This window comes from Rana temporaria, chromosome 6 (assembly GCF_905171775.1).
Source record: "Rana temporaria chromosome 6, aRanTem1.1, whole genome shotgun sequence".
In the NCBI taxonomy this organism is placed as follows: Eukaryota; Metazoa; Chordata; class Amphibia; order Anura; family Ranidae; genus Rana; species Rana temporaria.
The window spans coordinates 54463779-54487151 of NC_053494.1; the positions used below are offsets into that span (position 1 = coordinate 54463779).

Here is a 23373-nt window from a genome sequence, read left to right on the forward strand (position 1 = left end):
GGTCATAGAGATGACTGATGACCATCTGGTCACCAGTCATCTCTATGGTTCTGCAGCGAGCGCCGGCCGATTCGCTCTCCGGGCCCCCGATGGCACGGGAGAGCCCGGAGAAGCACCAGATGGCGGCGGAAGGGGGGGGGACATCCCCTCCCGCTGCCTATAAGAACGATCAAGCGGCGGAACTGCCCCTTTGATCGTTCTTATTGTGCACAGAATCCCTGGCTGAAGACGGTGATATCTGAATGATGCCTGTAGCTGCAAGCATTATTCAGATATCACCGCACAAAGTGAAGGACGTCTTATGACGTCCTGCGGTGGACGTCATAAGACGTCCTTCACTTTGTGCGGTGATATCTGAATAATGCTGGATAATATTCACACTGTGAGATAGTGAATGGGTGGCCCCTTACCTCACTGCTGTAAGGTTACAGCATGTAAAGTGAACCCACTCCTGATCAGACCCGGACATGCCAACAAAACTCATCCATGGTCAGCGTCACCTTCTTTAAGGTAGAGCACAGCCCCGCCCCCACCACCACTAAAACACACAGATGTGAACAGACCCTAAATTGTAAATAAAGGATTGATGATCTGAACTCTTCAACATACCTCCCAATTTTTTCACATGAGGGACACCTATCAGCAAAAGTATGCAGGCATAGGACACACCCCTTGTCACGCCCCCTTAAAGGAGAAATGTACAAAAAAACAAGATTGGTTAAACCCACAAGTGTTTTTTTTACCACTACTATTCCTTTATATTGGCTTTTGGAATTTACAAATGCAGCAATTAAGAAATCGTATGAAAGATTTGGCACTGAAACACACCTTTTGATAGATAAAAATTGCATTGTATATACATCTATATAGATCAGACCAAAATAAAGAACACATTAGGAGGAATGAGGGGCAGAGAGACATTGCCCCAAATCAGGTACAGTCCTTCGAAATAAGGGACAATTGGGAGTTTCTTTAGTAACACCGTACACGCATTGTCCTAAGAGAGATCTGTCCGCCATTTTCTCGGGGATTTAGTCTTCTACAAAATGGCTCCACGCCGGCAGACATGAGCGCATTCTACGTCCCCATTGTGCCTGCTGACGTGCCCCGCCTCTGTAGGAAGAGCCGCACCCAAGCCACGCCAGCGGTTGCTGTTTGACCAATTGAAAGCTGCGTGGGCGGTCTTTCCACCGTGGCGCGATTTTGCTTTGGCGCGAAAAGTAGTGTTTGGCGCGCTTTCGTCTCGTGCTCCGGTGGTAGTGTTGTGTTGGTCTCTTGCAGTCTTCGGTTGGCACCATGTCCGGGTTCGATGATGCCGGTATCTTCTACAGTGACAGCTTCGGGGGCGAGCAGGCTATGGGGGAGGATGGCCAGGCCAAAAAGTCTCAGCTGAAGAAGAGATTCAAAGAGTTCCTCCGGCAGTACCGCTATGGCACCGACCGCACCGGCTTCACTTATAAATACAGGTCAGTGTGGAGCACATTGTACCGTCTATAAGGGAGATCGACTGTGTCGCTGCACGTCACATATGTCGGCTGATCATACACTATACGATCTGCTGGAGATCTTCCATCGAGGGCCTTCCCGATTGGGTACAGATTGTGTAGAGTTCTCTTCATACTGATACATCTGACGATGGCACATACATTATTTAGATTTTATTTTCTATCCATAGAGATCACTTGGAAAAGAAAACAATCTATAGCCGACAACCTAACCTATTTGGATAGGGAAGGTACTGGTGCATCAGGAAATGCCATGAAAAACTGGCCTGTGTATGGCAGGCGGTGTTTTTTTTTTTTTTGCCCACTGCTGGAAAGTGCATGTGTAAAACAGATGGGCGCTCCAGCTGAATTGGCGATCAGCTGGTGTGACGTCCCATAGCGCATGTGCACATCGTAGGAGCCTTTTTTTCGGCAGGCGATACCATTTCACTGGCACAATTGAAAGTTACGCAAAGAGCGGAGGGACGCCGTAGATGTCACACTGTGCCTCCGTAAACCTGGCGCAACAGCGTGGCACTATGACAAATATGGTGTCCCTCTGCTCTTTGCATAGCATTAACTTGTGCCTGAGAAATCTCCTGTCAAAAAAGCTCCTAAGATATGCGCTATGGGATGTCACTCCAGCGCGTTTCCGTCATGCGCGGGCACATATCGACAGAACACCGGTCTGACAGATATCGGATGAATGGCAAGCATGGTGGAAAACCAGCAGCCGATTAGCACTCTCAGCCAATGGGAGTTTTCTGGGGGAGGGTACAAAAGAACATCAGGGGAGACGGCTGTACTAACATCAGATCAGTAGTACAACCACTCCGACCAGTGTGTGCAAGGCTTCATAGTAGTTGTAAAATCTGATTTGTACAAATACAGTGGTATTCATAAAGTATCTCAATGCTGACAATTGATGCAAAACTGATCGTTTTCCTGCCTGGTTGACTTGGGCTCGGCTCGCACTGCAGTGATGCGGGAACACTGCAAATCCACTGCGGGTTCCTGCGTTGCATGTCTCCCGGCGGCAGTTCACACTGCCCTACGCAAACTGCTGAGTGTCAATTGAAAGTTAAATCGGGGAGGTTCACCCAAAAATCAACTTTCTGCCATTAGATCCAGCATACGGCTGACATCTGCAGTATGCTTTTTTTTTTTTGTACTTATCGTTTTTTTATCAGCTGTTGTTAACCTGCTCCGAGCGTGGATTTCGGCGGGGAATAGGCGTTCCTAAGCCAAACGAATTTGATTGACGGGCTGCTAAAGCGCGTCACGCTTAAGGAAATACCCGCAGTGACACTCGGGTGTTTATGACGCTATACAGCGCCTGCCGTGTAGAGCTGACTGCGCAGGCGCCGTAAACACCCGAGTGTCACTTTGGGTATTTTCGGAAGGCGTGACGCGCTTTAGCAGCCCGTCAATCAACTCCGCTTGGTTTAGGAACGCCTATACCCGGAAGGAATCCCCGCTCGGAGCCGGATAACAACGGCTGATAAAACGATAAGTACAAAAAAAAAAAACTGCAGATGGCAGCAGTATGCTGGATCTCATGGCAAAGTTGATTCTTGGGTGAACCCCCGCTTTAATGACACCCCCAAATCGGCAAGTATATCGCAATGCGAACTGTAAATTCTGCTGCGGACCCCAAAAAAGTGTCCTGTGTGAGTTTGGTCTGAACGCCATGCAAATTCAGCTAAACTATCTCGCAGAGATCGCATGTGATTTGCACTGAAGTGCGAATCAGATCGGATCTCCGACATCACACCTGTGGGGTCCGGACCATTGAATGTGATCTGAATACATTGAAAGTTAAGTTTGATTAAAACGTGAAGGAGATTGTATAGTGTATGGCCAGCTTTGAGATTTTCTCCACGTGCCTTCTGTTTTGTGTTTCATATTCATGTTTCATATTCATATCTAATTTCTCCTATTCAAGTGATGGCACACATCACCTAAAGGCTTCCAGCCTTTAAAATTCATCCTCAGGTGGAAGCGGTTATGCCAGGGTCATGGCTGCAATCATGATCCAGTATACATTTTTTTTTCTTTTTTCATTTATAAATGATCCAAGCAGCTCTACAGCTGCTCAATTGCTTATATGTCTCTCCCATGTCTCAAGCAATCTGGTCAGCTGTTCTTATAGGTGGACTGTGATGAATAGCGCCAAAAGCAATGAGGATTTTTTAACTTTGCTTACCTGTCCAGTATCGACTAAACCAATCTCTTGTTGCCTTGCAGAGGAGGGATTAGGGATCTCGTAGACCCCTTATCTGTAAGTACCTGTCACTGCCCAAGCTGTCACAGGATGCCAGTGGGCCAAGTGAAAAATATGAACATGTTCCTCCATCCACACAAGTGAGGTTGATGGAAAAATCTTCTTCCCACTGAGACATTGCATGCTGACTGCAGGGAGACTCCACCAACAAAGTACACTGCTCAGCTGCTGGTCAAGAACAAATTTCCAACAAGACAGTGGGAGCACACATGGATCAAAATTTGGCTGGTGCCTGCTGAACCATCTGATTTTTGATCGTCTACTGCCATCTTTAGCCATGCTTTGATTTCATTTTAGGTAGTATGGTTGTTCTAAGTAAACATGCTCTTTCATCCCTTTCCCCCAAAATCTGAAACATTTAAGAAAAAAACGCAGTCTATTAAATGGGAATTGTAAGATGAATGCTTTTAGCTTGCATTCCAGTGATATATGTTTGAGCTCATGTCTGTGCTGCCATCTTGGGTAGGGACTGATCCTGATGGTTGTGCCAGTCTGCACTTGGTGCTGTAGTGGTGAATCTCTTTATTTCCTTTGTCATTACTGTGGTAATGTGTAATCAAAATATCTGCTGCTACCCCAGGTGCGTGTGTGTTATTGGTGGCACTTGCCTTGCCAACGTGTTTTAGAAAATGCCCGCTACAGTGCCACCTGCACCGCCACTCAATCCTCACACCATTATATTTATACATCGCCATATTCTCATTTACCATATATACTCGAGTATAAGTGAGTTTTTCAACACTTTTCTTTTGCGCGGAAAATGCCCCACTTGGCTTATACTCAAGTCAACTTTTTGCACCTGATCGCCCACATTTTGGGGACCCGGTGCTGGCCGTAGGTTCCGTGGACCCCAAACTTGACACACATGTAGCCACACTCTTCCTCTAAGTGTGCAAAGTTTGTCAGGGGGACCTATGGCCAGGAAGTACTGATTTTTCAAAGCCGGGCACCCCTTCCATAGACTCCCATGTTAAACGTCAGTCTAGGCATGGGCACAGTGAAGCATGCAGATGGACACCCTAGGCTTATACTTGAGTCAAGTTTTCCCTTTTTTTTTTTTGTTGTGGTAAAATTGGGTGCCTCTGCTTATATTCAAGTATATATGGTAAGTTCTGCACATTTTGTGCTTGGTGGTCTTGTACAGGATTTGTACCAGCCAATGACATTCTTGTATGTGAAAAGCACGGGGAAACCAAGGAAAATATCTGAATGAAATGTAATTTCCAATTTGGATGGAGGGGTTAATGGTGGGATTAAGCAATGTGGGGAATGAGGGCAAAAGTCCGCTATAATTGTGACTTTCTTGTTCTCTATTCTGTATCTGGTCTGCACCCTTTTAGGCCTCTTTCACACAGAAAAGCTATTTTTACTGCTATGAATATAAATGCATTGTCTATAGAACATGCACAGCAGTGTAACGATCAGTACAGAGAAATAAAACAAAAATAGAAAACGTTCTGTTTTGAGTGCAGTGAGGTATATGTGCACGTGTATATTTCAACACCGGCAATGAGAAATTTTACAGATGGGTAAAAAAACGTGCGTTTCCAAAGTCTTTTCGTAACATTTTACACCATCATTGTCAAGATCCTGTGAATAAAAATTGATATATTTCAATGTGCAACTGGCCTTATGTTCCTTTCACTTTGGCAGTGACCAGAAATGCTGAATACTTCTAGGTATGGGGGATCATGTGATTTATACCTCTAGAATCTTGGGATCTGTTTTCCCTGTAAATGTCTGCTGTCCTTTTGGGCATTGTATATTAGTCCAAGATTGTCTTACTAATGGTGGCTCTGTTTTTAGAGATGAGCTCAAACGTCACTATAACTTGGGGGAGTTCTGGATCGAGGTGGAAATGGAAGATTTGGCCAGTTTTGATGAGGACCTTGCTGATTACCTTTACAAGCAGCCCACAGATCATCTTCATCTGGTAAGTTATGTCTTTAACAATACATTTCTGGGAAGATGACTGTTGCACCAGGGCTCGACAAATCCAGGTCGCCATGGCGACTAGAAATAGCGTCCTGGCGACTTGGCTTGGAAGGTGGGCAAAAAACAAACAAAAACATTTTGTTCCATAGGACCGGCACTTCGTGGACTAGGCCGTAGCCGCGGCCTCGCCTAAAACATCCTGCCCGCGCGATCCTGGGAAAAGGCCGAGAGCAGGATCACTGCGGGCAGGGCAGGATGTTTTAGGTGAGGCCGCGGCCTAGTCCGCGGAGCGCCTTTTCCCCTGGATCGCTGCGGACTAGGCCCCCGCCGCTCGATCGCGGGGGGCCCGTGATGTCCGGTAATTGAGGCCGCGGCCTTGTGAAGTCCCCAGCTCTTCCTTGTGTGAGCTGGCGCCATCTGGTGGTGGTCGTTGGTATTACAAGTTAAAGTGGAGGTTCACCCTAAAAAATTTTAACATTTGACTAAGCATAGTAAGGGCATTTACTTTCGGCAGGTCTTTTTTTTTTTTTTCTCCGTACATATTTTTTATATTCTGATTTGGTCCAGATTTTTGGGAATCTCCGCTTTAGGTGAAAGTGACCCCCTGACGTTTGGCATGTCACTTTTTTTGGGGGGGGGGGGGGGTACCCTTTTTTTCTTTTGATATCCAGCTCCCACTTCCTTCCAGGGTTCTGTGGCACCGGAAGGAAGTTCACCCCTCCCTGCAATCTGGGACACATCGGGTCCCAGAAGGTTGGCCAATCCCGGCTCGCCCGTAGTCAGAATGCCGGCGCCACAGAGGAGCAGGGCTTTGTGAGCCCGCTTCGCTGGACCGTGGGACAGGTTATTCAAAGTCAGTAGCTACACTTTTTTTTTTTTTTTTATATGGGTGGAACTCTGCATTAAAGTGGTTGAAAACACACAATCCATAAAATGAATTACTTGGATCAAAGCCCCCACAGCTGTCCTCGTACATAAGGCATGTTTGAAACCCGCACGTGCAGAGCCCACCAGGAAGTCGGCGCTGTGCTAATCGCAGACAGTTTCCCGATCTGTGGCTGCAGAGATCAGGAAATGTCGCACTGCTTGTGATCGGCGCAGTGCTGACTTCTGGCAAACTTTGCACATGCGGGTTCCGAACACGCCTGAGCCCATCCCTACTCGTACACAGCTTCGGCCAGTGACAATGCTTCCTGGGTTACTTGTGGGCTCTGGCGCTGTGATTGGCTAGAGCCACATGCACGTGGGAGCCGCCGGTAACGGCACACTCACTGAAGCAGCGGCACAAATGTGCCAATGACGTTGGCAGATACAGGGGATAGCTCCTAAACTGTGTAGGTTTAGGAGCTATCCGGGGTAGCTACAGGTAAACCCTATTACAGGCTGACCTATAGAAAAGGGTTTACAACCACTAAGTCACAGCTACATTTCACATGAAAAACTGATGAGTCGCTGTAATAAATCACCTGAGCTTTGCTACTCAGTGTTTCAACTGTGCTATTATATGTAGTATTGGATAGCATGGCTTACAGGTGCTCGGTGTCAGTGGTTGCAATTAATCAGATGACTTCAGACAATAACGGCACACATAAATGCCATAATTGGTCCATTGTAATGGTTTTTCTTTGCTCTTTATCTCTGTTCTTTAAGGGAGTAGTAGGACTAGCAGATTGCAATGTGGCGATTTTAGATTACTATTCTGAGTGCAAGACTTTTGTTTAATTCTAGTTGGAAGAAGCTGCACAGGAGGTAGCGGATGAAGTCACCCGTCCTCGGCCTGCCGGTGAAGAAACTGTACAAGATATTCAGGTCATGCTGCGGTCTGATGCTAATCCTGCCAATATTCGAAGTCTAAAGGTAATTGCCAGTTTTCAAACGTTTTTGAGATCTGTGGTTCAACTGTAGATGCAAAACCAAATATGTCTATCTCTTGGTAGATCCACATCGTAGTGAAATGAAAGGTACTTTCCACTTGTGTGGGGTGTTTTTGTTTTTTTTCTCTCCCTGTAGAGCTGTGGATCATGTATTCAACCACTAGATGGTGCTGAGCTTGTAGAAATTGTATTTTCTCTCCCAAAGGATTTTAATGGTAGATGATGGGATTCACATAACTTTTTCCTTCATCTCCCCAGACAGAAGCCAAGGTTCAATTTAATTTTTTTTCATGCAAAAAGACCCTTTCTTTTGGTGGTATCTAATCACTACTGGGTTTTTATTTTTTGCTAATTGAATTGAGTTTTCGTTTTATAAAACAGGGCTGCCATTACTAGCAGCCTTCTGAAAAAAAGTGGTAATGGCTATTACTGATGATACAAAAAATGTTTAAGTTACTATACCATAAATTTAAAGTATAGAAACAAGACTCAACATGCCAGGTAGCGCTCTAAGCGAAAATGTTTTATTCCAAAAAATTGTGACCGAAAATAACTTCAATAAATTCCCCATGCCTACAAAATTTTCCAAAAATGGGTGATTTATGGCCTCAAGGAATTGGATATATATATATATATATATATATATATATATATATATATATATATATATATATATATATATATATATATATATATATATATATATATATACACACATTTTTATATAGCGCCAACAGTTTGCGCAGCGCTTTACATCAGGGAAGACAGTACAGTCACAATACAAATCAATACAGGAGGGATCAGAGGGCCCTGCTCGTTGGAGCTTACAATATATATTCTCTCATAGTTTGGGGACTCAACTAAATATTATACACCGATTTGGATTATATTTAATGTAGCAGTATACATTTTGGACTAAATTTTATAAAGAAATATTAGCAAACTATTTCACCCATAAGTTTCTTTAATCTCTTCTGGACCGCCTATACTTGATTTTGTGCATGAGGTCTGGGGCACGTGCCTGCGCCACTGGTGACCTGCTCCTGCTGTAATTGGACACAGCCGTAGCCAATCACCAGTTCCGGAGGCCAGGATGGCTGCTGACCACCTGCGATCATTTTCTGGAGAGACAGGACGCCGTTCTGGGGGAGGAAAATGTAGATCTTGTTTCTGCTAATCAAACGCAAATCTGTTTCCTCCAGTCACAGAACACCCCCAGTTGGCACTCACTAGGAGCACACTTAACCTTTGATCGCCCCATATAACCCCTTCCCGTCAGTACAGTGACAGTTTTTTTTTTTTATTTAGCACTGATCGCTGCATTGGTATCACTGGTCCTCAGTGTCACTTGGTGTCAGATTTGTCCACCGCAATGTCGGTCCCGCTAAGAATCCCTTATTGCCGCCATTACTAGTGAAAACAATAAGTCCATAAATCTATCCCATAGCGTATAAGCACTATACCTTTTGCTTAAACCAATCAATGTACTCTTATTGTTTTTTTTTTTTTTTTTTTTTTTTTTTTTTTAACCAAGAATATATAGCAGAATACATATTTACCTAAATTGATGAAGAAATTGTCTCTATTGTATTGTATATCTCTAACCGTGGAGGTTCGGGAGATTTCCAGCACCTACAGGTAAGCCTTAATCTAGGCTTACCTGTAGGTAATGTGCAGGGTGTACAACCACTTTAAAGCCCATTCACACCTGAGCGTTTTACGAGCTGTAAACGCTCATCTCAAGTTCCAAAACTCCCAACAAGCAAAATCACATTCATTTAAATGGCCCCTGTTCACATCTGAGTTCTGTCTTCTTTTTAGGCAGATTACAGGCAGTTTTCTGCTTTTTTTTTTTTTGCATTGGTGACCATTTCACCTGTACAAAATCGCTGGCCATCCGCGATCATGGGCACGAGAGCCAGCACAGGGATACCTGTTCTGACAGGAGGAGAAACGGGTAGTCTGTTCCTGTCAGTCACATCCCCATCACTATAAACACACCTAGGGAAAACATTTAACCCCTTCCCTGCCGGTGACATTTACACAGTAATTGGTGCATTTTTATAGCACTGATTACTGTATAAATGTCAATGGTCCTCAACATTGCAGTCCCGCTAAAAATTGCAATTTGCTGTCATTACTAGTAAAAATGTAATCTCTTCCCTATAACTTTTTTTTTTTTTTTTTGCGCAAACCAATCAATATACGCTTATTGCCATTATCCTTTTTGAAGGAAAAAAATTTGACTACATATTGGCCTTAACTGAAGAAATTTGAGGAGTGACACTCTTCTGGTCTTTAAGGGGATTAAGTGGTTGAGGGACCTGATTACAGTAAGGTGAAAATATAGTTGGATTACTGCATTTTCTACATGATCAATGCTTTACTTAATGCTTGTTCATAGATTGCATTTAGTTCCAGCATTTGTGTGCCCAAAGTATCAAGAGAATGAATATTGATTAGACTTTAGTACTGTATGTGTACCATCTTTATTTTTTTTTTTTATTCCCCATGTTTTGTAGTCGGAGCAGATGTCTCATCTTGTGAAGATCCCTGGCATCATAATTGCTGCAACAGCAGTTAGAGCAAAGGCCACCAAAATTTCTATCCAGTGCCGGAGTTGCCGAAATACAATTGGTAATATAGTTGTGAGACCTGGCTTGGAGGGATACGCCATGCCTCGCAAGTGCAACACGTAAGTTCATAAGCCTGCTAAACTTGTTGATCATGCATTGGCCTCTGAAGTATAGGATCTTCCTGTAGGGATTTATGCTTTGAAAAAGGTATTCTCCCTTGTGGAATGTAGCAGTCTATTAGATTGTTGCTATTTTATTTAAAGATTGTCAATGTAAAAATGCTGAAAGCTTTTCTTGTTAAAAAAAAATAAATAAAAAAAAAAATGCTGAAAGCTGTTGATGGGTATGACGTGCAGGAGCACATGGCCCCTTCACAGTCCTACAGGTCTAGACCATCTCAGTTGCACAATGGAGGATAAATGTGTCCCGTGTGTTTTTTTTATATATATATATATATATATATAATTTTTTTTTTTTTAATGAAGAAAACTTATAGTTCACTAAAGGACATTTAATAAAGCCTTTTGCTGTCAGTGATTTGCTAAATTCATGGATCCATATGATGGAGATTAGAAATGTCAAAGGAGCCTTGTGACACTGTTTTATTGAATTTCTTGTGTCTGCAATTTTTTTGTATAGGGAACAAGCTGGTCGCCCCAAGTGTCCCCTTGATCCTTATTTCATCATACCAGATAAATGCAAATGTGTGGATTTCCAGACGCTGAAACTTCAAGAGTCTCCAGATGCCGTACCTCATGGAGAAATGCCACGTCATATGCAGTTGTATTGCGACAGGTAACCCCCTACTTGCAAGTCACTGTGCAGTCTAAGGTTTTGGTCTTTGTGTACTGTGCCTTGATTTCTAAAATTCTGATGTGTACAATCTTTATTTTTTTAGGTACCTGTGTGACAAGGTTGTCCCTGGCAACAGAGTGACCATTATGGGCATTTACTCAATTCGTAAAAGTGGCAAAACCTCAGCCAAAGGCCGGGATAGAGTGGGAGTTGGTATTCGAAGTTCATATATACGTGTGGTTGGCATTCAAGTGGATACAGAAGGCGCAGGTGAAATTCCTTTTACTGCCACATATGAATGCAGTCTGGCATGTTTACTGTGGGCTTAGGATGGCGGGATATGCTTTGCATTGCTTCCAGCAGAGTTTGGCGATACAAGAGTTTGGTGTTTAATATTAGATTTAACTTCTACTACAATCCTGATTCCCAAAAAGTTGGGACCCTGTAATCTACATAAAAAAAATGCAATAATTTGCACATCTCATAAACCCATATTTTTTTTCGCTATAGAAAATGTATCAAATGCCTAAACTGAGTAAATGTGCCATTTTATGAAAAAAGGTCACTTTAAAATACTTCTCAAAGTTAAAGCAGGGCCGTGTTTACACTGTGTAGCATTCACTTTTATAAGTCTGGGAACTAAGGATTGCTAGGTTACTAGAGTTTTCGGGGAGGAATGTTGTCGGATGTAATGGCATAATGTTGCAGTGTAAAAATGTTGCTTTGTTTTTACATGACAGGTCGAAGTGCTGTAGGAGCTATAACACCTCAGGAAGAGGAAGAATTCAGGAGACTTGCCTCTAGGCCTGATATCTATGAGAAAATCTCTAAAAGCATTGCTCCTTCTATTTATGGCAGCAGTGACATTAAGAAGGCCATTGCGTGTCTACTCTTCGGTGGCTCCCGCAAAAGGTGGGCAACTGGAATGCATACTTTTACTAAATATAACCTATTATAGGTGGCGATCTGGTTATGTTGGCCCGTCAGATGACGGGCAAACAATTGGTATTGCATCCATGGCATGGATGGTTTAAAGCTGGGCTCGACAAAATCTAGGCGCCAGGTCGCAATTGTGACCTAGCGCCCAGGGAAGCTTAGGCCTGCAGAAGGCCGCAAAGCTTGCGGCCCCAATTACCGGCCGACGTGGGCCGCGATCACGGCGCCCGCCGGTAATTGAGGCCGCAGCTTTGCGGCCTTAACAGAAGGAAGCTTAGGCCTGCTATCTTTTGGTGACTGTTGGCATTACTGTTGGAACCCCCAAACATTATATATATATATATATATATATATATATATATATATATATATTTTCCAACACCCTAGAGAATAAAATGGCGGTCGTTGCAATGCTATCTGTCACACCGTATTTGCGCAGCGGTCTTACACGCGCACTTTTTTAGGGAAGAAATGCACTTTTTTTAATTTAAAAAATAAGACGACAGTAAAGTTGGCCTGATTTTTTTTTTTTTAATATATATTGTGAAAGATAATGTTACTCAGAGTAAATTGATGGCCAACATGTCGCGCTTAAAATTGCATCCGCTTGTGGAATAGCGACACACTTTTACTCTTTAAAATCTCCACAGGCGACGTTTAAAAAATTCTACAGGTTGCATATTTTGAGTTGGAGGAGGTCTAGGGCTAGAATTATTGCTCTCGCTCTACTAATCGCGGCGATGCCTCACATGTGTAGTTTGAATACTGTTTACATATGCGGGTCGCTACTCGTGTATGCATTCGCGGGACGGGGTGCGTTTTTTTTTTTTTTTTTTTTTTTTTTTTTTTGGGCTCCTAACTTTTTTAGCTGGCTCCTAGATTCCAAGCAAATTTGTCAAACCCTGGTTTAAAGACTATTGACCTAAATGCACTTGCTGTAAATTTAGCATTCATCAATCAATCTGGGACACGTGGCAGTTTTTTGGGTGTAAATTCATCCCCTAGGAGGATGAACACCATACGAAAGCTTCTCCCCTTTGTTTTTCTATACTCTGCATGGGAAGTGTGAACTCAGTGCATATTCTAAAACGGAACCAACGATTACCTTTATTAACCACTTCCTTACTGGGCACTTAAACCCCCTTCCTGCCCAGAGGACTTTTTGCGAAACGGCACTGCGTCGCTTTAACCGACAATTGCGCGGTCGTGCGACGTGGCTCCCAAACAAAATTGACGTCCTTTTTTTCCCACAAATAGAGCTTTCTTTTGGTGGTATTTGATCACCTTTGCGGTTTTTATTTTTTGCGCTATAAACAAAAATAGAGCGACAATTTTGAAAAAAAAATAAAAATGTTTTACTTGTTGCTGTAATAAATGGCTCAATTTTTTAAAAAAAAAACATTTTTTATCCTCAGTCTAGGCCGATACGTATTCTACATATTTTTAGTAAAAAAAAAAAAAAATAATCGCAATAAGCGGCTTGTTTGCGCAAAAGTTATAGCGCCTACAAAATAAGGGACAGAATTATTATTTTTTTATTTTTTTTACTAGTAATGGCGGCGATCTGCGATTTTTATTGCGACTGCGACGTTATGGCGGACACATCGGACACTTTTTTGACACATTTTTGGCGCCATTCATATTTATACTGCAATCAGTGCTATAAATATGCACTAATTACTGTATAAATGTGACTGGCAGGGAAGGGGTTAACACTAGGGGGTGAGGAAGGGGTTAAATGTGTACCCTAATTAGTGTTCTAACTGTGGGGGAAGGGGGGTGACTGGGGGGGGTGACCGATCTGTGTCTCTATGTACAAGAGACACAGATCCGTCTCCTCTCTCCCCTGACAGCACCACTGTCTGCGAGAGCCGCGAATGAGAGATGATCTCATATGTAAACATATGAGATCATCTCTCATTGGCCGCACAGATCGCCTAGGAAACGGCCGCTCCGATTGGTCGTTCACGGCGATCTGTGATTGGCTGTGTCCAAGGGACACGGCCAGCACAGCAGTTCCCCGCTGCGCGCTCGGGAAACGAGCAAAGGGGCTGCCGTCAATTGACGGCGGCTCAGAGATTTAGAACCACCCCGCGGCCGTCAATAGTCGTACGGCCGTCGGGAAGTGGTTAAAAAGCCCCTTGCAGATCGGCTTTGCTATTACCAGGCATGTTCTTGAATATTGGTATTTTGAATCTTTTCAGGCTTCCTGACGGACTAACTCGTAGAGGCGATATTAACTTGCTAATGCTGGGAGACCCTGGAACTGCCAAGTCTCAGCTTTTGAAATTTGTAGAAAGATGCTCTCCTATAGGGGTAAGTGTAACATCTTAACCATGTTGTACAGTAAACGGTGTATTAAAACATGTTGTACACGCTAATTTCTGTCATTTTATTAGGTTTACACCTCTGGGAAAGGTAGCAGTGCTGCTGGCTTGACTGCTTCTGTGATGCGGGATCCAGTGACTCGTAACTTCATTATGGAGGGTGGGGCCATGGTGCTAGCTGATGGAGGGGTGGTGTGCATTGATGAATTTGATAAGGTAAGAATCAACAGCATTTACCCAGTGACCACTTCATAAGTTGCTATATGGCTGAAATAAAGTTGGGTTTTTCTTAGTGCAGGCAGTGGCAGTTTGACTGTACTGGGGATGAGGTCTTGCTGCTGATTTATTACAGAAGTAGAGGCCCATTATGCCAACTGGACCTCTTAACCAGTGATTGCCATAAAGATTATTGCAGGCAGTTAGATTGCTAAAGGTGCCTGGTGACCATGGTTTTCCTATGCAGCCAGGGGAGATATCAAAGTGGACATTTTGCTTTGACCTGTATAGGCAAAGCACAGTTTGGCACTCTAGATGCTGCAGGCAATGAACTAGCTGTATTTACAATGCCCTGTTTCTTTACCTGTACTGTTCCTTTGTGGAGGAATCCATCATGGTACATGCAGGGTTTTGTTTGCTCATGTCGGCCTCTAGCAAAGGGTACTGTGAGCAGAAAAGTCAACAAGTCTTCCAACATAGTAGGCGGCAGTTCCATTGTCTACAAGATGCCGTATACTTTTAATAAATTGTAGTCACACTTTGGAGGCATTCATGTTCACTTTAGCAATACTGTTTAACCTGTCAAATTCTAAATACTAGCTGACTTAAAGTGGAGGTTCCATCAAAAAACAATTTTGCTTTAAACTGTAGCTTACAACTAAAGAGAATTTTTTTTATTTTATTTATTTTTTAACTTAACTTATCTGGAAATGCCTGTTGCTATGCGGTCCCACAATCTGCCTTTGAATCCACCTAGGATTCTGACCTCTCCCTCTAATGCTCCTGGGAAATGTGTGTCAACATTTCCCAGGATGCAGTGCGCTGTCCAATTATCACTTCCCATCCAAGACTTCCAGGAAGTAAGTGCCTGTAGGCTTGACATTGCCCACAAGCAAAATGACAACGGTGTAGACATAGTTCTATAAACTATATTTTTTGAATATCTATGCGGATCGTAAAATAGTAAGTGACCGGATTTATATTATAAAAATGCAGGATGAAAGGACATACATTTAAAAAATGATAATTGTGGTTGGAACTCCGCTTTAAGGCAACAAAATAACAAATTTATGATTGTTTTTTAACCGTGGTTTTCAGTTTACAATATAAGTAATTATGAGCAATATTCACAGCTTGTAATCCTTAATGTTATAAAATGTCTGATTTGTTTCAGATGCGGGAGGATGATAGGGTTGCCATCCATGAAGCCATGGAGCAGCAAACGATTTCCATAGCAAAAGCTGGCATCACCACTACTCTGAACTCTCGCTGTTCAGTACTTGCTGCTGCTAACTCTGTGTATGGCCGGTGGGATGATACAAAGGGTGAAGATAACATCGACTTTATGCCCACCATTCTCTCGAGGTTCGATATGATCTTCATTGTGAAGGATGAACACAATGAACAGAGGGATATGGTAAAGACAAGTTGCCAGTACATTTTTTTTTTTTTTTTCCTGTGGTATATATTTAAAGTTTGCATGTTTCAGCATTTGTACAAAAAAAATAAATGTGTTCGCCTAGCTGAGAATTGCAGAAGGAACAGATGGGTACCTGTCAAAAAGGTATAGGCTCCCGATAAACGCTAATTATGTTGGGAGATGGGGGGTAGATGGAGTATCTCTTCTAACATCTTGGTGCTGGCACCTCCTAATATAAGCTCTTTACCTGTATGGGAGCCAGAAATCTTGCTGATAGGGGATCAAATACTTATAAATTGATTTGCATTTTAATGAGTGAAAAATTTTTTAAATGTGTTTTTCTGGATATTTTTGTTCTCTCTGTTAAAACCTACCATTAAAATTAAACAGATTTCTTTGTCAGTGGACAAAATCTGCAGGCTATCAAATATTTTCTCTACTAGTGTTTGTACAGAGCGGCTCTGAACCTCTTCTAGGGTTCACAGTTTGTGTTGTCCACTCCTCCTCTAGGGTCTCCCGCCTGTGCTATATCCACCCCTCCTCTTGTCAGTCTCTATAGCAAGTGCCTGCTATGGGGGCAGACATAAAGGCTCACTTCCATGCCAGGCTGTGTTCCCATAGATGCATAGTGTGGCTCGGCCCTACCCCCTGGTCCCTTTTACAGGGTTTGATTGATGGCAGCAAAAAAGTGTGAAGGTGAGCTAACCTTTTTTTAATGTTCAAATTTATAGGTTGTGACATTGACTAAAACCTCAAACTAGCACACTATTTTAAGAGGCATCCGCCAAGTAAGCACGGAATGTCGCTTCATACTTATCAACTTGTGTTTTTCCTGAAGCACCTAGATGGACCTCTAGAAATGTGGCAGGAGGGAAATGGCCTCGCTTTGTCACTACTGGGAAGCCTTGGGACTTTGTCCAAGCATAACGGCTTTAATTTGGCTATTGTCATAATTTTACATAAAGTGCTTGCCAATTATCCAGTTTTCTTGTCCCTGATGAAATGCTGGCAGCAGCCAGGTGAGGAAGTGCTTCAATCTGTATTTAAAGTGGAGTTCCACCCATATAAAAAAAAAAACGGCTACAAAAAGTGTAGCTGCTTAGTTTTAATAACCTGACACTTGCCTGTCCCATGGTCCAGCGATGCGAACGAAGCCCCGCTCCTCCTTGGCACCGTGATCGGGCGCCCGACTGGCTTCACAGCTGGGCACGCGCTGCGATATCTTCTGGGACCTGTGTGTCCCAGAAGATTGGAGGGAGGGGGAGAGGTGAACCTCCTGGAGGAAGTGGGAGCTGGATTGCCCTAAAGAGGGTATCTGCGCCCCCCCCAAATGACATGCCAAATGTGGCATGTCGGGGGGGGGGGGGTCACCTTCACTTAAAGCGGAAGTTCCATTTTTGAGTGGAACTCCGCTTTTAAAGAAATATTTACAAATGCAAAAAATGTACAGTATCCATTATAAGGGGAAGCTCTAATTTAATGGAATATATTAATAAAGTATTGGTAGTATTTTCCGCTTGTTTAATCTGGCTTTATCTTCTCCTACAGATTTTGGCCAAGCACGTGATGAATGTCCATCTCAGTGCACGAACACAGACCCAGGCTGTGGAAGGAGAGGTGGATTTGAATACACTGAAGAAATACATAGCTTATTGCAGAACGTGAGTACCACTCTTGCTAAATGCCTGACTCTTCATTGTAGAAAAAATGGGGGGGCTGGCTAATGTAGTCGCTGCATATGAATGTTCATGTCTGTCTATGTATGCTGGTTAATGAACAGTTTATTTGTGTGTGATGTTCTGTTGCTGTTTAAAGTCTTTAACCACTTGAGCCACGGAAGGATTTACCCCCTTGATGACAGACCATTTTTGCGCTACCGCATTGTCACTTTAACTGACAATTGTGCGGTCCGGCGACATTGTACCCAAACAAAATAAATAAAATTTCCTCACGAATAGAGCTTTCTTTTGAGGGTATTTGATCACCTTTTTGGTTATTTTTTGCGCTATAAACAAAACAGAATTTTGAAGAAAAAAAATTCTGGTATAATGCATATCTAGAAAAATGTAAATTCATCAAACCTGCATCGAAAGTGATTGTGGTACTGTTTGTGTCCCAGTCATTGATACTGCAGGAATAGTAGCATGTGAAGGCATTTCCCGTGTTTGGGGTTTATTTGTAGCTTTCGAACCCTGAGGCTTTCACACACTGAGCAAGTATGTATCGGTTCAGTAAAACTGCGCCCTTTGTTTAATTATCGACAGTAAAGGTCATAAAATTGGTCTTTTTTATCACGTTTTCAGTTTGTATTCATATTTTTGGTTAAATGTATATTGATTTGCACAAAAGTTATAGCGTCTACAGCTGAGACTTATGGTTTTTTTTTTTTTTTTTTTTTTTTTTTTTTTTTTTCGGGGATGACCTTGCGTCAAACAAATCTGCCACTTTTTGTGGACTAGTGACATTGGTTAACAGTGCTAAAAAAAATGCACTGATCAATGTATAAATGACACTGGCAGGGTTAACTAGAGGACAATCGGAGGTTAACTGTGTTCCCTGGGTGTGTTCTAACTATGTGGGAGATGGGCTTGCTGGGACAACAGATCGCTGTTCCTGATCACTAGGAACAGCAGATCTCAGTGCTGTCCCCTGTCAGAATGGGGATCTGCCTTGTTTACATAGGCAGATCGCTGTTCTGCCTCTTTACCGCAATTGCATGTGGCTGCTGGACATTGCATCTGCCGTACCCGCAGGCACGCACGCGCCCACACTATATTATTCATAGACCAACGCACAGGTATGTCGATTCACACAGCTGAGCCGCGCTGCTGCAGTATATGTGCGCGGTCTGGAAGTGTTTAAAAATAGCTGGCAGGTTATAATTGCAAACATTTGAAAACAATAAATGACAATATATGGCTTGTATCTCTCTTCAGTAAATGTGGACCACGACTGTCAGTTGAAGCCGCTGAGAAGTTAAAGAATCGATATGTACTGATGCGCAGTGGTGCTCGTGAACATGAAAGGGAGAGTGAGAAGCGATCCAGCATCCCTATTACTGTCAGGTAAAGCCATAGCAAATATTTTAGGCTTCAGATGTCCTGGGCATTCAGTTATTGCAGAGTACCAAAGCTGTACACACAAAGCACTAGCATTAGTCTTGTGTTTTTGGCAAGGACATGTGAGACTCTTGCAACTAGTTTCCTACCCGAGAGTACATCAACTGGGCTGGCAAAAATCTTTCCTTCGTAACTGTCCTGAGAGTGTGTGTGTACTTGGCTTGCATGAATAAGTGCAATAAGTTAGAATATTACCCCTAGGGGTTTCACTTTATTCTGAATCTGTAGTCTTCATAGCCCCCCTTTTTTTTTTTTTTTTTTTTTTTTTTTTTATACCCCCCCCTTGCTAGATGTGGCTGTACATTCTCACATTTTTTGCACAACAGTCAGCTGGTACAAGCATATTTACAGGAAAATGTGAATACCATAATGCATATAGGTAGAATTACATGGAAGTTCTCCTTATATCCCACAGGTTCTGGCTTTTTTGGGGCAAAGATCTGCCTTTAAACTCACCACCTGCCAGTTGACTTTGGGTGTTGCTGCAGGACCGTGAAATTAGTGTGCATCGGGACAGACCTTAACTAATGTGTTTTTAGTGGCTTTTCAATCTGCCAGCATACCCAATGATCAGCTTTTTAGACAATTTTTGATCTTTCCAGTTAAGTTAGATGGGATTTTTTTTACGAGTTGCACATTTTTGATCATTCCAGGGAATGACGCAACACCATTTTACATAGTGTCTTTAGGCATCTCATTGTAGTTTTTAGTATGTGAATAGTTTAGATGTGTGTTCCAAGTTTGTTTATGCTTTTATAACTATATTTGTAAATATAACACTTTTCAGACAATTGGAAGCCATTGTCCGGATTGCAGAATCGCTCAGTAAGATGAAACTACAGCCCTTCTCTGCAGAAACTGATATAGAAGAGGCACTGCGATTGTTCCAGGTGTCCACGCTGGATGCTGCCATGTCCGGAAGCCTGTCGGGTAAGAACAAAAGAAAATATATGCTAGTCAACTTGTTGCTTGCCATGTGTTAGTGTTATAACATATGTTTCTCTTGAAGGTGTGGAGGGATTCACAACTCAGGAGGACCAAGAAATGCTTTCACGCATAGAGAAGCAAATGAAGAGAAGATTTGCCATTGGATCCCAGGTGTCCGAGCACAGTATCATCCAAGATTTTCTGAAACAGGTAAGGATTGCATCCATGATGATGGACATTAGTTGAGCTTATCTTTGGATATTTTGGTGTCTTTTGTGTTATTTTTAAACGGCAACTGTAAAGATTTTGACAAATTGAGGTAGAAATGCATTTGCTATTAAAAAAAAAAAAGTTGGAAACTGACCTTGTCTTTTTAAAGTAGGACTAAATTCTGCAGTACTTTCCCACAGCTCCAGTAAAGCGGCTAACTTTCCACAGCTGACCTTTTCACTTAGCACTTGCCTGGGTTCAGTGGTTTTGGCAATTTTGATAGGCTGACCTGGGGTGACCCAACTACTTGCTGCTTGCCCACTGTCAAATGACGGCGGGAAGGTGCGGCTCTCGTTCTGGGACAGCGTCTCAGAACAGCCGATCTCGTGCCATGTTGCTAGGACACTGTGTGACCCCTAAAGAGCCGCAGCTATTTAACCATGTGATTGGCTATGTCCAATCGCAGATGGTGTAAACACAGACACCGGTAATCAACACACCTCGCAGGGAACAACCAAACCTGTAATCGGGGCACTGATCAGTGCCCTGATTACAATATAGTGCCAGCAGTGCCGGAGAAAAATTACTTGTTTACAAAATTTAGTGACAAACTTAAACTTTATTTTTTTTGTAAAAAAAAAACCTAGCAGTGCTTAAATGCCAACAAACGAAAGGTCGCTTTGTGAAGAAAATTCTAAAAATCTCATTTAGGTAGTGTTAATATACTTGCCTGTTTTGTGCAGTGTATTTGCACAGGGCAGCCTGGATCCTCCTTAGGTCCCTCTTCTGTGCTCATGGCCCCTCCTTTTTCAGTGCCCCCACAGCAAGCTGCTTTTCTATGGGGGCAGCCAAGCTGTAGTTCCCTGTGTCAGACATGGAGCTGTGATTCAGCCCCGCCTCCTCTCCTGATTGGCTCCTGCTGCTGTCAGTCAATTGGCCAATCGTGCTGCTGCTGTCTCGGCCAATTAGGAGGGAGCGTCCTGGACGGCTGAGACCCTCATGTACACCCTGATGCATACAGCAGGCATTTTTATCTTCATGCATTAAGATAAACTTCTCACTTTACAAGCCCTTTTCTGCACCTTTACACATGTTGCTCTTCTGCAACAAAAGCATACTTCTTGCATTTAAAGTTCTGCTTTAACTAGCCAACTTTTTGTACACTGAAAATGTAATTTGTAACTGCTTCATAACAATGTAGCAAAGGAAAGCAGTTTTGCCCATAGAGATCCAAAAGAATCCATATTTCACTTTTTTTTTTTTTTTATATGAAATGTATTGGATATTGCTGCCCTGTGATGCTTCCGGTACCATTAAAACGGATGAACATAAATTTGCCCTTCCATAAGTGTTTGTCATCTATATTGTTTATATGCGGTTCTAAACAAGATCCCAAAATTAACATATTGATACCATACTCTGCTATATGAGATCACAAAGGCTACCCTTATTTTCATGCTTTAGCTTACTTTAGGCAGTTCCCACACTTTTGCATTTTGGCTGCAATTTTGGAGTTGGAGTGGATCTGTTCTGTGACTACAGGCGTGTCCCTGTGCAAACACCAATGTGGATGTACAAGGTTATAAACTGGCACTGAATAGGCTGGACTATACTCTACTATATGCCTTCTTGTTAATTAATATAATTTTTATATATATATATATATATATATATATATATATATATATATATATATATATATATATATATAAAATCTCGTGTCTCGTTTGTCAAATGTCTTAATTTTCTATTTACAGAAATACCCAGACCATGCAATTCACAAAGTTTTGCATCTGATGATGCGAAGAGGAGAAATTCAGCATCGTCTCCAGCGTAAAGTGCTTTTCCGGATCAAATAGACAAATTGTTGCCTGCTATTGTGTACAGACAAGGACTGGATTTTCAAAAGACTTTTTGGTTGCCTAAGCCTAGAGTACACAAGGAAGTGATGTACATAATGAAACCCCGGGAGGTGGAGAGTTAATAAGTCAAGCGTTTGCTTATGTGAACAGTAGCTGTGCAGTTTACTGACAAAATACATTTAATTGCCATTAGTGGAAATGCAGACCTAAAGGTTAAACTTGTGTTCAGACTCTGAGACGCTTCACAATCTTTGCTTATGTCCTGGAATGTTTTTTATTCTGGTTCAGTCTCCATGCAAAATATATATCAAGCTCCCTTATTTTTACTTAAAAATAGTTCCTATAAATGTTATTAATATGTTCTTTAATAAATGTGCAGAGAATAAAAAGCTACGTTCTGTGTTTCTTCATGGGTAGTCTGTGGCTTGTTGGGGATGTGGTTTAAAAGTAATGAAGGCCTTTTTGCACATAATGGGGTACACGTTGGGCTCCTTTCACACTTGTGCGACCTGAAAGTCATGTGATTTTTGACGTAACTTGCTCCCAAATGTGGGCACTGTAATTGCTTGCCATGGTCTGAAAATACTAGGCCTGGCTGTAAAGCTAAGCCTTCTGAGGTCAATACTTTGACTCGCTGATCAAAGCAAGTATGCCAATGTGGAATGTAAGGATGAAGGTCATCTACATGGTTAAAGTGAATAAAGTACTGAATTTCGAGGACAAGCGTGCAGCAGTAGGGAATCTAGCTCTATATCCTCCTATGTATTGAATGCTCACCTTGCATTTAATACCTGGGGGGGGGGGGGGGGTCACTGGAATGAGAGCACCAATGCATGATCTGCAACACCTGTCAATCATTTTCACACACATGGATTTATAAGCATGTCAGCAGTGCTATTACTGGATACCACGAATATGCACTTTATCCAACAGTACTGTCACAGCATTGTCTTATAAAATGTCTTGTTTTTGCACAGTAGCATTTTTGCTACTTAAAGTGGGACTAGTGTTCCCTATATACCACCGGACATTAATTTCTGTGTTACAAAGCCCTTGGATGCACTTGATTGATTTCATTTACATAATTATTTTGGTCATACTCTTATCACTTCTGTCACATTAACACTACATGTGTTTGTTTTAATCTTAATCTAAAGCTGATCAGAACCCCCCCCCCGGTGTCACATTTGACACCTTTCAGGGGGAGGGGGGTGCAGATACCTGTCTAAAGACAGGTATTTGCACCCACTTCCGGCCACAACAGTCTCGGGCAGACTGCAGGCATTACGTCACCTCCCGTCCAGTCTCCTGTTGTGTGCTGGGAACACTCGGCACCCAGTACACAGCGGGAGCCAATCGGCAGGCGCAGCGTGACTCATGCATGCGCAGTAGGGAACCGGGCAGTGAA

General features: G+C 42.6%; 1 protein-coding gene and 1 non-coding gene across 2 annotated transcripts; both read left to right on the top strand.

Annotated features, from left to right (window-relative positions):
- The first annotated feature begins 1194 nt into the window (after nt 1-1194).
- Nucleotides 1195-22370, top strand: MCM5 (minichromosome maintenance complex component 5). The gene is made up of 15 exons (XM_040356817.1): nt 1195-1466; nt 5575-5701; nt 7432-7560; nt 10100-10272; nt 10793-10948; nt 11052-11218; nt 11689-11860; nt 14089-14200; nt 14284-14427; nt 15602-15844; nt 17396-17508; nt 18784-18912; nt 19754-19896; nt 19976-20103; nt 21861-22370. Exons 1-15 carry the CDS (start codon nt 1297-1299, stop codon nt 21960-21962), a joined length of 2208 nt encoding a protein of 735 aa, XP_040212751.1. The 5' UTR covers nt 1195-1296; the 3' UTR covers nt 21963-22370.
- Nucleotides 17927-18055, top strand: LOC120944571. The gene has a single exon (XR_005750433.1). It is a non-coding gene; the product is annotated as a small nucleolar RNA SNORA71 (small nucleolar RNA).
- Nucleotides 22371-23373: the final 1003 nt, after the last annotated feature.

What these genes read in the sequence shown, in the direction of transcription:
- MCM5 (XM_040356817.1), top strand. Translation starts at nt 1,297, where the DNA reads ATGTCCGGGTTCGATGATGCCGGTATCTTCTACAGTGACAGCTTCGGG. An exon ending in CCACAGATCATCTTCATCTG is followed by an intron (nt 5,702 to 7,431) that starts GTAAGTTATGTC and finishes GTTTAATTCTAG; the next exon opens with TTGGAAGAAGCTGCACAGGA. An exon ending in TACATAGCTTATTGCAGAAC is followed by an intron (nt 17,509 to 18,783) that starts GTGAGTACCACT and finishes ATCTCTCTTCAG; the next exon opens with TAAATGTGGACCACGACTGT.